This window comes from Condylostylus longicornis, unplaced genomic scaffold (assembly GCF_029603195.1).
Source record: "Condylostylus longicornis isolate FDR11 unplaced genomic scaffold, ASM2960319v2 ptg000016l, whole genome shotgun sequence".
Classification (NCBI taxonomy): domain Eukaryota; kingdom Metazoa; phylum Arthropoda; class Insecta; order Diptera; family Dolichopodidae; genus Condylostylus; species Condylostylus longicornis.
The window spans coordinates 5,688,165-5,704,761 of NW_026577985.1; the positions used below are offsets into that span (position 1 = coordinate 5,688,165).

The 16,597-nt window shown below is 28.7% G+C and overlaps 2 protein-coding genes across 2 annotated transcripts; both read left to right on the forward strand.

Annotated features, from left to right (window-relative positions):
* Positions 1-5,467: 5,467 nt before the first annotated feature.
* LOC129605928 (collagen alpha-1(IX) chain-like) lies at positions 5,468-8,152 on the forward strand. The gene is made up of 8 exons (XM_055515957.1): positions 5,468-5,683; positions 5,736-6,151; positions 6,241-6,432; positions 6,486-6,683; positions 6,737-6,869; positions 6,931-7,335; positions 7,394-7,474; positions 7,526-8,152. Exons 1-8 carry the CDS (start codon positions 5,611-5,613, stop codon positions 7,828-7,830), a joined length of 1,803 nt encoding a protein of 600 aa, XP_055371932.1. The 5' UTR covers positions 5,468-5,610; the 3' UTR covers positions 7,831-8,152.
* A 3,927-nt stretch (positions 8,153-12,079) lies between these two features.
* LOC129605977 (homeobox protein 2) lies at positions 12,080-16,207 on the forward strand. Its single transcript, XM_055516019.1, has 4 exons — positions 12,080-12,143; positions 12,227-13,400; positions 13,861-14,555; positions 14,637-16,207. The coding sequence occupies exons 1-4, from the start codon at positions 12,080-12,082 to the stop codon at positions 16,205-16,207; spliced, it is 3,504 nt and encodes a 1,167-aa protein (XP_055371994.1).
* Positions 16,208-16,597: the final 390 nt, after the last annotated feature.

The following is a 16,597-nucleotide window of genomic DNA, read 5'->3' on the forward strand; positions in this document are numbered from 1 at the left end:
TATATTTAGCCAAATAGTTAGTCAAGTCTTAAATGATACCATGAATAATTTTAATATTTCAGAGCCCTAACGTTTAATGAAATTAATCACGAATATTAAAACAGGAAAAGTTCTCTATATGGATTTCACGCATGTTTTGTGATTGGATACATATTTGCAATGTAATGAATGGAAAATTTCCCGATTTATTATTGGTAATGAAAGCAATATAATTAAATCTAAAATAAATTGATTTGTCCTTATTTATCAAATCATTAATCAGCGAAATTTTACCTTAAAATGTTTTTTAGAAGTTATGTAGATCTAAAACTTGATCTACATAATTATCATCAAAAACTACATACTTTTTCTAAACTTAAGTTAATTTTAGAAATAATTTGTAGATTTTAATTAAAACGAGAAAAAAGTAGAGTTGACTTTGTCAACTCTGTGATACCCGTACGAATTTGTGCGGGTATTTGTGCGGGTATCCTATGTGCGAATAACTAATCTGCCATAACTAATTATGGGGCAGACTATGACTTTAAGTTGCCGTATTACCATATTAATTTATGCAAAATTTCAGTACTATGTGTTTTTCAATATACTGGTTGTGCCAAACTGCTATTGAAGTTGTATGGCAGCTACCAGAAGGAGCCAAGCAATTTGAATGACTTTTATCAGACATATTGGCCCTACTAATATATTCGTTTGTTTGAAATTTTAATACCACAACTTTTATAGTTTCTGAGATATAGCCAAATAAATTTTGAAGTTGTATGGCAGCTGCCTGAACCGGTACCCCGGTCACGTCCAATTTAAATAGGGTTCTGACACTTACTACAATAAATCATTTGTGAAAATTTGGTGAACTTAGCTCAATTGTTTTTTGAGTTATCGTTCGGACGGACGGACGGACGGACAGACAAAGCTAAATCAACTCAGAATTTGACGCTGATCAAAAACATACACTTGCGTCCATATCTGACACCGTTATTTCTTAGCGTTATAAACGGTAAGGCAAATTTAGTATACCCTTCGAACATACCTTCGTACGGGTATAATAAACCTGCACTTAGTCAAAATATCGGTTTTAACTTAATTTTCTACTAGCACAATATTTCAGTTTATTCAAAGCTTTTCTTTACGAATAATATACACTTAATAAAATAATAATTTTTTTTTTTATAAAAAATAGGACTTGGCGTACTTTTAATGTTTACTAAGACATTTAATTAATGTTGATAATACAAAATATTTTTATTTTTTTTTAAATTACACATTAAAGTTATTGTCTATTCTGTGGCATCATGCAATAGTTATGATAATTATGATAAACTGTGTCGCATGCCATCATAAACATTTGAAAACTTCTGCTCTGTCTAAAATATATTCACTTACATATACAATTATTATTTTAATTATTTTATTTATTAAATAAAATTCTATTATATTTTATTTTTCTACTACTTTTTTATTAATAATTTTTTTTTTGCCAGAACATTGTGTACTTGAGCTGATTTCATTTAATTTTTTTTTATTTTGTTTTGGTTTGAAGAAAAACGAAAAAAAGGAGAACAAAGAAAAAAAAACTGAAGTCAATTGTCTTATAACCTTCGCCGAATTTTCTTTAAAACAAATGAGGTTTACAGTGTACACTATTACACATGTTCCATGTATTATATTTTAGTATTTTTATGTGTGTCTGTATACATATAATGCATATTATACCATATCTGAATGTATGTACATATGAGTTTTCGATGCAAGCATGCAATAAAATATTTATGTATATTTTTATGTACATATGTATGTATGGTACTTTAATGATATAATTTGAAATGTCGGTGGTTAGAGGTGATACACCGTTATTGTTTTAAGTACCATGAAGAAGTATAAAAATTAAAAAACAAAAATTATTAAATTATGCTGAAAAAGTAACAATAAAAATAAAAAGCGTGTGCAGTCATTTTTCAATTGTTTTCGATTTTTTTTTTGTATTTTTGTTTTTGTACTTTTGCTCTAACATTGCGTAATATTATGAGTATATTTAATTTTTCAATAAATACGTACATAAGTATGGTGGCGGTAGTTTGAAAAATAAATGTGTAAAATACATGATTGTGTTTGAATTTTAAATCATTTAAGGCGATGCAAATTTATTTCAAAGAATATTATTAGTTTTCGTTTCGACTTCAAAATTTTAAATTTCTTTTATAACACCACTTTTAGTTTTGTACTTTATTTGATTTCATATTATAAAAAAGGGTTGCGAAAAAAAAACTTTTCAAGAATAAGAAAAAAATTTGAAATATTTTTTTTCGGGAAAATAGGCTTTTACAAGAATAACTCTTGGTGTATTAAATGAATTACTGACAAATTTTTTTTTTCTTTCATATTAAGGATCGCTTTGCAAAATGGGTACGAACTGATGACAGAATTTTTTGATACAAAAATATTGCCACTATCCGTTCCAAGTATTTTTGGAGAAGAACACGCGACACGAACATATGTCATATATACAAGCTGAACAACGAAATTTGAATCCACTTGATTTCCATTAAATTCGTTTTTAAATTTTGTCTTATAACCTTCAATAGAGTTTTCAGAAACATCAATTTAATATGAAATGCAGACAAATTATAAATAAAAATTTTGTGATTACACTCGTGAATTCGATAATGACAATTGAATTATATAATTTCCCGATATAAAAGTCATTATATTTAATCAACATCAGGAAAATATTCAATATTCACATTTAAAATGACAAAGTAGAGAAAGTTGTTCAAAGAGTTTTTTACGAAAGTTGACAGGAACAGCAGGCCAACTATTTTTGTTTTCTTTTTATATAACTCCATCAGTGTATGTATACATATATTACATTATACTCTATTCATTCATTCAAATACTTTTGCGTACACAATGTACAATAATCTGTTTATGTTATATAAATTAAATTCACATTGCAGTGAACAATAATGTTCTATATTTTGTTAGACTTTGAAATTTATAAAGATGTTTTGTCTTATTTTTTTATTTTGCATAATCTTGTCTCACTAATTTATTTGTATATATCTAAATATGTATATACAAATGTGTATGTACTTATTTGTATAATTTCGTACGTATTATTATTTAAATTATTGAAATATTGTTTTACAATCATTTTTCCCGCTATTATTTCCTATTTAGTATACTAAATTTGTTAATTGAAATGTTAAAATTTTAATAAGTTGTTATGTATATGATAACAATAATTTATTATAATAATGCTAAACATAATATGAAAATTATAATGTTCAGTGAATTCGTACTTGTCTTATTGTATTCAAAGTAAATGAAAATTTAATTTTAAATTTAAAATTGAATTGAAGAGAAGCTTCATTTTAAAATTTATTATGCTATACTTTTCGTTAAATGTCGCACAAATTTTAAAAGAAGAAATTACACAAAAATTAAACCAAATGTATCTATGAAAATATATACATACACATCTGTAACTAAAAATACACTTAGTTCTAATTTCATTTATTTATGAAATCAATGTTGATAGATAGAATGAACTTCAAGTTTAAAATGATTTGTGATTATCACACATTTTTCCATCAACTCTCAGTTTTTGAAAACTTTTTTGTTTCAATGTTTTTTTTTTGGTTTTAGATTATTTTCATAAATATAAAGTAAATTATTTTTGTTATACAAATTATTTTTACTTCCTACACTTACTAATGAAAGTTTTGATAACGGATTTTTCATTAAAATTATTGAAAAACATTAAAATTATGTATGAACGAGAATATTGGTGAATGGAACAAAAAATTTCATTTAGTATAAATAGGAAACCGATGGCTTCGAAAAAAAGCGGTCGTAGGCCCACATTAATTGCTCATTCATGTAATGGAGTCGCCATTATAAATCAGAATTGTTACATTCTTTTATAATTAGTCCGAATCAATTGTTGACATTTCATGTAACGAATATTTTTGACGTTTTCCATAGTTTCAATGTATGTATAACTATATAACTTCTTATGTAGGCTAAATATTAACATGTAGTTTGCAGTATTAATTTTATAATTGTTAAAGTTTTATGATATAATTTTTATTATGCAGTATATTATATTACTATATAATCTAAGTTTTATTGTGTAGCATAAATTGATGGTTAATAATTATATTTTGCCCTAAGAAAATTAGTTAAAGAAATGAGTTAGTTAACGAAATTTGATGAAACATTTTAAAATTTTAAAGGAGGGTCCATACAGTAATAAAATAAGGTCAAATAGGGTTTTCTTGCTTTGATTCTTTTTACAACTTTCCATAACAACGTATATGCATGCATAAAATATCTAAGCGTTATACTTATACTTAAGTATGTTCTTTATAATTACATACTTATATTCTAAATTTAAATTATCTTCTAGTGTATTAGATATTTAATTTACTGATAATTAACTTTTCATAATATGTAAAGCTTTTTTTTGGAACATATATAAAAAACTCAGCTGCTTAATTATTTTCAAATTTTTATTCTTCTTTTAACTCATTAAAAAAAAAAACATAAAATTTTATACATATTCATTGTTTAAGTAATAAAATCAAAATTTTTGAGTAAGTGTAGTTTTTTTATTTTGATAAGAATTAATTAATTTTAAGAATGTGGAGCTTAAACGATCTTCAGAATAAAATGTTCATCTATACATACATAAAAATTATTTTACAAAAATCAATAAAATATTTTAGTTTCCTTTGTAAATGAGTTTATACCCATGTATTTGTATACTATGTACCTTAATTCTATATAATAAGAAATAAGTTTTCAATAAAAAAAAAATATCTTTGGGAAATTCTGACATATTTAAAAATTTACTTACTTGAATACCTTATATACTTTTGTGTTTGCTCGGGGAAGGAAAGTTAATCTATGATTTTGCATAAAAATTTAAAAAATTAAAAAACCTTCAAAATGAACAAAGTTATACAAAAGTATATATTCATAAAAAAATGAAATATGAGTGTAAAATTCAGATCATAAATATTGCAAACTTTTACCATAACAGCAAAAACTAAAAGAAGCTATAACAAGTTAATGGAACCATACCGTTCATTGGTTTTTAATTTAAATTATAAAATATTTATTTACACTTTTTCTTAAGAACACAAACTGTAAGTATTGATCAAAATATGGTATTTGTAGATAGTTAGATCAAATTATGTAAGCATGTATTGTTATGTGCTTTTACGCATAAAATTAAATATTTTGAAACTGTAAATGAAAACTAGTAAACGGATCTCCTTAAAAATAAAAATATGTGCAGCAACTTAATATATTTTGACTATTACACAAATAATTAGAAAAATAATTATATAATACGAGTGTGTGTAATTAGTGTGTAGATATGCTCTAATTTGAAACTAAGGAAATAAAATGATTCAATTGAGATCTTATGTTCGAATATAAATTTAGTTTTGCCTTAGATATTGAAGGCGATAGTCAGCAAATAATTTTTAAAAAAAGAAAAAATAGTTGTTCACTGCCAATGCAAATTCTTACTTAATGTTTTTTTAATTTGTGTATAGTATAAGTTTAAGTATTTCGTTTTTTTTTTTTCAAAATATAAATTCAAAAATGTTTGGTATTACACATATTTTAAAAATTGTGTATATATTCAAAATTTCTATAGGAATAATAAACTGCCAGAGTGCGTATTTAGATAATAAAATAGTGTCATAAATTAAATATTATATTTTTAGTTTCACATTCAGGGTATTCCTTTGACAATCATGTGAAAGTTAATACTAATTTAGAAACTTTTGATTTATTACGACACCTTCATTTTGATCAATATGAAGAATATTATTCATATGAAGAAGTCAAACAAATCGAAGGTTCAGCACAACAATATACTGCTTATCGAGTTGAAGAAGAATCCAATTTAACAGTTAAAGCTACTGAAGCATTTCCCAGTGGTTTTCCGATGGATTTTTCATTAGAAAGTGTTTTTCGTACACCGTCTAGTTTAAAACAACCTTGGAATTTACTAGAAATAACTGATTATTCGTTTGACGAACAAATGAGTGTAACAATAAACCCAAGTTACCATACCATTGATTTTTCAGTACCCACAATTCAAGGAGATTTGCAAACAGTTTCTTTCAGAGAAAGTTCGGTGTGTTGAAAATTATTATTTCTAGTACATTACTTACATCATTTACCTTTAACATAAAATATTTCTTTTATTTTAATCATTTATTGCAGCTTTTTGATAATAGATGGCACAAAGTTATGCTTTCTGTTGATAGAGATACTGTAAGGTTATGGGTAGACTGTAGACCTATAACTGATATTTATGGATTACGCCGAGCCCAATTGGAACCACGTGGACCGATACATAATTTCGAAGGTTATTTTAGCATTGCGAAAGTTGCAAAAACTGAAAGAACAATACCAGTAAGCCTTTCTTTATTTAAAAAAATATATTATTTCCACAGTACGTTTTTAAGGTTGATATACAATTATTAATACTATATTGTGATGCCGAAAAGCCAACTAGAACAAATTGTGAAGAAATTCCTAAGTATGATGTATTATCGAATGAGCCACCAAATAAACCAGCTGGAATACCTCCAATATTTGGCGCAAATCTAACAGCACAAAGCGTATGCCCTGAACAATGTCCACGAGGACCGCCAGGTCAAATGGTAAGGTAACACTAATTTTATTATAAATATATAACTTTTCACTATCTTCCAAGGGTTTGTCAGGTCCTCCGGGACCACCAGGCTCACCCGGTCCAAGAGGTCAGGCAGGATACGGTACAATGGGCCCACCAGGTAAAGAGGGACCAGTTGGAGAACGAGGACAACCGGGATACCCCGGTGCACCAGGTAAAAATTTTATCTTATTAAATCTGAGAAAACTTTAAATATTAAGCGACATTATGGATAGGTAAACCAGGATTTCCTGGACCACCGGGATTACCAGGTCCACCAGGTGAAGTAAGATATACTACAATAGAAACTAGTATGGGAGCCACGAACTTTTCCAGAGGGGAAAAAGGTGATCGAGGTGAACCAGGTTTTAACGGGGCTCCTGGAAGACCAGGGGAGCAGGGACAACAAGGTCCGCCAGGACCTCCAGGTTTACCTGGCCCACGCTCGTATATTACGGAATACAATTCATATAACGCAACTAATTACGCCCCTTTTCAAGAAGATCAAATTCGAGACATTTGCATGGGTGTTGTAAGAGAATACATTGCCGAAATAATGCCATCTTTGATTGGGCCACCTGGAGTTCCAGGAAAATCAAGGACAGGTCCACCAGGTGCTCCAGGAATAAGAGGGGAGCCAGGTAAGAAAATTCAAGATAAAATAATTTCCCCTTAGTTATAAATAAATGTATCTGTAAGGTGAAAGGGGACCTACTGGACCTAGAGGATCGCCAGGGTTTGTTGGTCCACCAGGGCCACAAGGAAGTATAGGGCCACAAGGTATATTTTATGTTGCACATATTCCTTGCTCAAGCATGTAAAAATTTTTAGGGGAACGTGGTGAACCAGGTCCCCCGGGACCTCGTGGTGAAGATGGGCATGGACGTCAGGGTCAACCTGGACCACAAGGACCTCAAGGTGTACCTGGAGAACGTGGAGAAGATGGATTCCCCGGAAGACAAGGTGATAAAGGAGATACAGGTAGAGAAGGCCAACAAGGACCTAGAGGGCCACCTGGAAGCCCAGGTACTTGTCCGGACTGCGGTTACAGTAATGCGGCTCAATATTATGCTTTATATCAAGCACAAGCCCAACAAAATTCTAAAGGACCGCAAAACTATAATGTCAAAGGATAAAATTTGGAAAATTGTTATATTATAATTTAGCAGTAACACTAATTTAGTTATAGCAACATTTATGATAGTATATAAAAAAGAGATATGTGTGCCAACTTGGCTCATAAAATTACAGACACGGTATGATAACTGAACTTGATTAAATAATTTTTCTTAGATTCAAGAGTTTTGTAGCATTATCAAGCAGAAATCTCAGAAAGTTAAAGAATTTGTTACAACAACAATATTATATCCGTTCTATTACACAGATTAATCTATAAAATAAATTAATAAATAATAAATTAATTTAGATTAATTTATTATTTATTTATTTCAATATTAATTTATTTGTTTAGCCGTGTTTTACTTCTTTTATTATTTAACAGTATCTACAAACTTAATTAACAAACTTAATGAAACACTTAATACCCAATGTAAATTATGTAAAATGAAATAAAAATATGACCTATGCAATTTAATTTATTTATTAAACTATTATTTTTTCTTGAATGCGACGCACAATTACAATATTATTATTTAGTTTCGCAAATTTTGGTACTTTATGAGGGCGATAAAGTTTAATTATTAGAATAAAAAATTATTTAGATTTATAATAGATTAAAGCTAAAGAATTCTATTTAACATTTTGTTTTGAAATACCTGAAGCACTATCCTAAAAAGTCAAATACCATCCTAAATAATAGTTTTAAGTAACTAATACCTAAATAGTACAACATTGACTCAAGTTGATTTCTTTAATACAAAAAAATTTAAATTAAGAACTACCGCATGACATTTTTCCTTTTTTTTGTTTTAAACTATGTTTAAAGCTTTCATAATAATTGGGTTAAAGTATAAACAAAATGTAGCATTTAAACTTTGCATGACTGACTGGACTATGTAATAAAATTTAATATTAAAAAGGACATTCAAAGTTTAACAACCTTGATGTTTTACACCAATATTTTGCTTTCCATTAAGAAAATATATTGTAGTATATGAAACTGTGTATTATTTAGAAAGGGTTGCATGCAACGACATTTTAAGTGAAATTGTAGTTTTAAATTATATCAAAATTATTTAAAAAATTTTTTATTAAGGGTTATCTATACCATTTAAATTCAAAATGAAAGTAATAAAAATTAATGTGGTTCGCTTCGAAATGAAACTTCCCTTTTTAATACTAGAGTATAAAATTTCAGAGAGAATAAGGCCTTAAAAACGGGTGATCTTTACTAGGTGACAAAGATTGAATTCATCCAGATTTTTGCGTTTCTATTTTAAAATGAATAACGCTAATTGAAATTTACTAACCTTGTATTGCAGCTTTTAATTCCATTTCTTTTAATTTCTTTGAAATTTATTACTCTCAAATTGAAGTCAACTCTACTGTTTTTAAAAATTGAAACCAGAATAGTTAACTTTCGGTATAGAACAAAAGACGCTCTTTGCTAAATGTAAAGCTTTCTTAGTTCATTCAATCGTTATGTTATTTTACATTACGGGTAGCATATGTATGTTTTTCGGCAATCCTTTCTGTTACTAAATTATTAAATTTAAATTTCAGTGAACAAATATGTACGTATACCTGTAACACATAAATGTATCTAAGAATAGAAAAAAATGAATATTTAAATTTCTTACAAACTAGTCAATAGGTTTAACATACTATGTGCAGAAAAAAGAACTCAATTACTAAATAAAATTTTTATATGTCGCGCCATGTCAGTCAATTCAGTTTATACATATTACTTTGAGCACACATATGTATATGTACATTAATATAGAATATTTAATATACGATAATTTTCGTAGTACCCAAGGTAGGATATCTATTATAATACATTCTGTACATAATAGTACAAAGAAAAAAACACAAAAAAAAAGAAACAAAGGTGAAAATAAAAAAAGCAATTTACATGCAATCAAGCGGCAATGTTTTGTTAAAAACATTTGGTAGTCAAGGTAACAAAATTAGAATAGTGCAAGAGCGTGTCCTTTTATTCTAATTCAGTTATAGTGATAGCATTTATTTCTATTCACTTTTTTTTTTTATTATAGAAAAAACTTTCAGTTTTTTAAACGAAACAAAGAAAAATGAGAAATACTGAATTGAAAACTCTAAATTAAGTTTTATGTGAGAAGCTAAGCAGGTTTGTTATGATTGTTAAACTTTTAATCAATAAAAGCATTGTTACTAAAAGTAGAGTGAATTCTACATAATACTTCCATTTTTTTTCTCTTTGCTTTTACATAAAAAAGATAAAAGAGCAGACTTTTCAGAAATATTCGAAGAAGGGAGCCATTTTCAGAAAAGTGGAGCCAATTCCTATATTTCATAAAAACACGGTTTACAATACTGCAAATTTTCTTATTGCAAGTTTAAATAAGATCACAACTTGGTTCCTTCCTTTTCGCATCCATATTTTTATATAATTCTTTTGAATTTAAAATGCTGCTTGCCTTTCAACATATAAGGAGTTGATCAATTTAGTTTTAGTCAAATCAACGAGAGAAAATACCTTCTTAACTGCCACACAATGCGCTAAACTGAGGGAGCTTTTAATAAATTTTTCATGTTTTCAACAACAAACTCGATCGACTTCAATTGAAATGTCAAAAATGCAATATTATCGTCTATCAAAAAAACCCTATACAAACATATTTCATCTGCAAATATATTTAACAATATTTAACAAGATAGTATTATTAACTTAAAACTTATATAAACGTACTTTCATTTATGAAGAAATTTGTATAATTCTTCTCATTTTTGTAAACTAATATAAAAAACAATAACATTCAACGCAAAATCTTGTCAGCCCATAGTTTAGTGAAAGTATTAAAGATACAGAATATTATGAAAATGCCCTTAAAACACTTCCTTTCAATTTTAAGGAAGTTCATAAACTTTTAGCTGACATACATAAAAAACTGTTAATTTGACTCTTAGTAGAATTCCACTATGTTTAATCAAAATTCCCTGAACCGTTCTCTGGTTAACCTGAACTCAAATATCAAATTTCCAGAAATTCCATCAATCTGTTCCGTATCAGATTAAAATTAGAGATCAGAGATTAAAATGTAAAATCAGCGTCCAGTTCGGTTTCCGAACCCTGACCTTTCCAAAAAATTTATTTCCGAAAAGATCAATCCGTCATAGCCAAAATAAACAAACCGTAAATCTAACATCTCAAATTTGGTGCTATCATACAAGCTTATTGAATGTAATGCGGTTGGTAAAAACGTTTTTTCTAATGATTGTCTAATAAATGTATGATGATATCGATATCTTGTGGCAATTTTTCTTTTACTTAAGTATATACATATATTTATTTAAAACTATTTTCGGCATGCTTATTAATTTTCTATTTATAACTCAAAATTGTTGATTTCGGGGTTGTGCAGGCTTTTGAGGATGTCCGAAATTGGACAACAAAAAGAAATTATTTAAAATACGATTATTGCTTTCCGTATTAACAATTATTTAAAATGTAAAGTAATGAAACAACAAAAATTTCAAGAGTTGTTGAAGAGAGAATAAACCCGGTTACAAATTATGAAAGGTTAGTGTCAGAAATATTAAAAGGCATTCTTTAAGTCAAAAAGTGATCAAACAAGTACTGAACTGAAGCAGCTATACGATATTTAGAAAAAAAATTTTTCATTCATTCAATTGCATGAATTATTTATTTGCTGAATGGCAATTTTTTGATCTTTTATATAAGTGCAAGCCTTTTTTTAAAATGATTCATAACTGATGCAAGGAAAAATATAAAATCATAAAATACACCAACTAGAAAATTTGTTTCTCTACAACTCTGAAATTAAATAAAATTTTCCTTAAAAGTTTACTAGCAGTTAATAAAGCAAAATATTACGCAACCTCTAAGTTTAACTTTTCGTGCTATTAGCGGTTAAGGAAGTTAATTTTATATTAAATAATTTTTATACAATATGAAAATTATAACGAACATACTTCCATACGTAGAAATATAGAGAATTACAAATTTAGAACTATTTTTTGTTTATATTGACTCGGATATTTTTAAAAATCGAAATAAAAGTTCTGTAGAGCTTTTGTTTAATGAAAATAATAAAAGTCTTCATAGTTTAGTTGTATTTTGGCAGGACGTGGAGCTTGATGTTTTTCAAAAATATAATGGTGAGATGTTTTCAATTGAAAAATTTATTCTAATTTGATGTACTGGATTTTTTTAATATATTTTAATTTAAAATAGGAATTTGCATTTAAAATGTTATTTGAGATATGAGTATATATAAAGGCAGATCTCTGCTAGACCTTAAAAAGCAACAATGGGCTAAAGAAAAAGGTAATATTCTTCCTCTATTCAAATTCTATGCTGTGGAATATTTAAGATATTTCAGCATTCTTTAATTTGTTTTATTTATCTAGAAGAATTATCTCGACTTGGTGAAATGTTTTCTCATGCTTCCATTAAATCAGAACGTACATCAATTAGAACGTTTTATTCAAATGTAGACTTAACACAAACAAATATCAGCGCTAGCTCACATTTAAACAGTCCTCACAATCAATTCCAGCACTATTATAACACTAATAATAGCAATAATTATAATAACCCACCAACACAACAAGAACACCAAAGGAATTTTAACAATAATACTTCGAATTCCAATAGCGGTAACGATTATAATAATCAACATAACGATAGCAACAATCACCATAGAGCATTAAATAGTTCAGTTGCAGCTATAGCCAACAGTAGTTTTGAACTTATCAATGATGATGATTATCCTTTACACAATAATGAAGGAAACAATAGATTTTTTATAACTCCGCGTCCTCAAGCATCGTTACCAATTCAAGTATTACCATCACCACCGTCACAACCAGTTAATACATCTGCTGCGGTACAAATACAGTCTTCATTATCCAATCATCATCACCAATACCGACAAGCACCAACTGCAATTATACTTCAGCAAGAATCAACACGTAATACACCGACATTATCTCCATCACAAATGAAAGAACTGAGACCGCGAAGTCCAAGTTTACCAGCAATACACCACAGTCATCATCAGTCTGAAAATAATAAAAACTTCAATAGTAATAATAACAATATCAATTATTCAAAAGCAGATAGAGATACTACTAATAACAATATGAATCGAAAACAAAATCAATTAATGCCACACCATTCCCTAGAAGAAGATACATCGGGATACACTAGTGACACTCCGCCACCACCGATAACGACTCAGCAACAGAGCCCTGATATTTGGTATAATGATGGTAGTTGTGACACAAACATGAGGCAGAATAACAATAAAAATAATCGTAGGACAACAATGAATCATAAACATAATAATAACACTCAAAATGGTCGAATGTCTAGTAAAGATTTTAAGGACTATCAAAATATTGCTAATATACATTATAACGCTAAACGTAATAACTTAGAAAATTTGAAAGGTGGTAGCGGCCAAATTCACCGCGAAAGGATCGATACTAATATTCGTGGTTTCCGAGGATTAAGAGTGGGGTCAATAAATGACCTTGATGGAGTAATTACTGGTCATGGAATGGATATGGATTATCAAAAGTAAGTTTTTAATAACACGCAAATTTGTTTTTATTGTTTTTTTTTATAATTTTATGACGTAAGACTTTTATGACTCTAAATAATTCTTATAAAACATTATTTTTTTAACCTTTCGGTCTGTAAAATTATAACAGTTCAATAAAACGTAATTTTTTTAAACGCTTAAATTGTAAAAAGTCCTCTGAATTTTTTCGAAACATAACTTTCAATTGAAAATTGTACATTCTTATATACAAATTCTTATATACAATTCTTATATACAATAATTACAAATGCTATCATAAAACAAATTCTTAAAGTTTATAACTTTTACACGAACAACTGAAGAAAGGACAAAACAAAAGCTACTCACTCTAACATTATATTATTAAGTGTTCAATAACTGTCCTAATTTTCAAGTAATTTATTGAGCTTTTCATATCAATAATTATGATTGATTATTAAAATTATTTGCTTTTAGTGGTTATTACATGTCACCTACAAGTACAATGCCACCCAGTCGTGACATTTCAACCTCTGGAACATTTCCAGTATATTCTGAACCAGCAGAATATTATAATCCACAACGAATGACTGAACAACAAGAACGCGCTAAGTGGAGTAATTGGAATAGTAAATATAATTCGGATAATTCTAGTGTGCAGAGTGAAAATAGATATTTGCATAATAATATTAATAGCAATAGTACCGGAACACCAGGTTGGTTAAATCGTGGTTCTCATGATCTAAAAGAAAGTGAAGATGATATGCAGTCAGTTAATTCATTATCATATTTACGAGGACAAAACGCTCCAATAGATTCAGCAACATTAGCTGAAAGAGTTTCTAAACGACGTAAAGCATTAGAATATCAAAATGCAATTAAGCAACAGCTAGAAGAACAAGAACGAATAAGACAATGGGAAGTAGAACGACATCTAAGAGAAGAAAGAATAATAGAAGAAAGGGCATTGCGACAGCAACAAATAGAAGCGGAACGTGTTAAATATGAACAACAGCTGATTGAAGAAAAGGCTGAAGCTCAGAAAAAGAAACAGGAAATGTTGTTAGCTGCTATTGCAAAAGCTGAAGAAGAAGCTAAATTGGAAAAAGATAAACGGAAAAAAGGAAGGCAAAAATCCTTAGAGCCATTATCTAGCAATGAAAATTATAATGGTAATGAACAATCTTTAAAAAAAAGTCAAATGGAAAATAATTTCGAAAAACGGATCGATAAAACTATGACACCGCGAAAAGAATCGATTGAGTCTCAGGAAAAGGATATAGATACGCAAGCAAATGCACAAGATTTAAAAACAACTACAAATAAGTTATTAAACGAAAAGACTGAACATTTTTCAAATATTTCAGAACCAAAGCCAGCTGAAAAAATCTCAGATTCAAAAGCAGGCCCTACAAAAAATGAGGGATTTGAAGAACAGGAAGTAAAAACATTAATTGGAACACCAATAAATTTTCGCAAAACTTATCAAAAACAAAATAAAAATGAAGAAAAACTTTCTCCAAAAAAGAAGTATTCTGTCGAGTCACAAGACATCGAAAGTATAGCTCTGGTTCTCCAACCTACTACTCTTATTCCACTTCCTGTTACAACTGATGTTATTGGGTTACAAAATTCTATTGGAAATTTAAAGGTTGCTACCTACTACATGCAACCCCAGATTAGAGTTACTGTTCCTCAAATGGCTACAGTTTTAAAGCAACAAACGAATCACAGTAAAACTGAGGATGAACACAGTAAAACTGATGAGGAAGATGAAAAATCGTCAAGTAATGAAAGTAGCCAAAGCAAATCAGATTCTGGTAATAGCAGCTTACAACATGAAACGGAAATTACATCAACTTTTGTTACAAAAAGTGTTTCAACAAATGACATCGATGGGAAATGTTTCAAATGTGGTGAATGTCATCGTCTTAAAGAGAACACTTCTACCAATTTTGGTGAAAGTAACATTGATATTTCTATTAATGACGATATCACTGATTCTACAGCAAAAGCAAGTGAATCTATACCAACAGTAAGAGAAATTTCCGAGGACAAACAAGTCGCTTTACTTCAACTTACAAACGATGATTTAAATGAAAATGTGTATACAAAGCTTAAACGTGAAGAAGTAAGTGGTAATCAACAAGATGCAGAAACACAAACAGAACTGCCATTAAACTGCGATTTATGCTTGTTCCATGATAATTTTTACAAAGTGTATTTAAAAAGAGAAGTTTCAACCACAACGACAACACATCAAACTTCTAAACCAAAACCCAAATTCAATATTAGCAATACAGCTCCTGGTACCCCAGGTGTTGATGCTGAAACTACGACAACAACCACAACTACAACAACAACTACATACAAAGCGAAAAATAAGGATGGTAAAAAACGTAAGGAAAAAATTGATGATCGTCCAAAATGGGGTGTTAATCGTCCCGTGGTTCAGTATGTAAAAGCAAGTGATCGCGATCCATTCTGTTTACGTAATAAAAAAAAATGTAAAACTGGTAAACCTTCACGAAGTCAATCTGTTGATTCGAAAACCAATCCAGAAGAAGGTTTTCTAATGAAAGCACGAAATGTTTGCACTGAAATATTGCCTATTAAAACAGATGATCAAGGACGGATATTTTTAAATTTCCGTGAAGCCAGTTCAATTATGAATGAAGATGAAGTTAAAGAAAAATTGAGGGAGAGATATCTTACATTTGGTAAAATATTAGCAAAACGACAATGGGATCAACCTGTCGAGTTTGATGGTACAGAGCTAGTTCGATGTGCTAGTATTGCTGAAATAGATGACATTAAACGTTAAGAATATGCGTTAACTAAACAACACCGGGAAAAAAATTAATTAATATAACTTAGGTACTCGTAAAAGTGCAATTAATTACAAATCAAAGTTACACAAAACAAAACAAAAACTTAAATTTAAAACATTTTTAAAAACTGTAGATTTTTGTAGTCGATTTTATACTGGATTTTTTATGACATAACTTACATTGTATCGTAGTTGTAGTTATACATAAGTATACCCATATAAAATTATATTAAATATAAATGATTGAATTAATATTGTATAATGAATGTTAAATATGCATTTCAATATAATGATTTGCGATTAATATTGAATAAATTAAACGCACAATATTGTGATTTGGTATTATTTGAAAGAATACTTATCAGGTAAGTGAATATATTCACC

Bases quoted from the DNA above. Each gene is read 5' to 3' on its own strand.
- LOC129605977 (XM_055516019.1), top strand. From the start codon at position 12,080: ATGAGTATATATAAAGGCAGATCTCTGCTAGACCTTAAAAAGCAACAA. The intron at 13,401-13,860 runs GTAAGTTTTTAA...ATTTGCTTTTAG, and splicing joins ATGGATATGGATTATCAAAA to TGGTTATTACATGTCACCTA. The intron at 14,556-14,636 runs GTAATGAACAAT...CACCGCGAAAAG, and splicing joins TAGCAATGAAAATTATAATG to AATCGATTGAGTCTCAGGAA.
- LOC129605928 (XM_055515957.1), top strand. From the start codon at position 5,611: ATGTTTGGTATTACACATATTTTAAAAATTGTGTATATATTCAAAATT. The intron at 6,684-6,736 runs GTAAGGTAACAC...CTATCTTCCAAG, and splicing joins GAGGACCGCCAGGTCAAATG to GGTTTGTCAGGTCCTCCGGG. The intron at 7,475-7,525 runs GTATATTTTATG...AAAAATTTTTAG, and splicing joins AGGAAGTATAGGGCCACAAG to GGGAACGTGGTGAACCAGGT.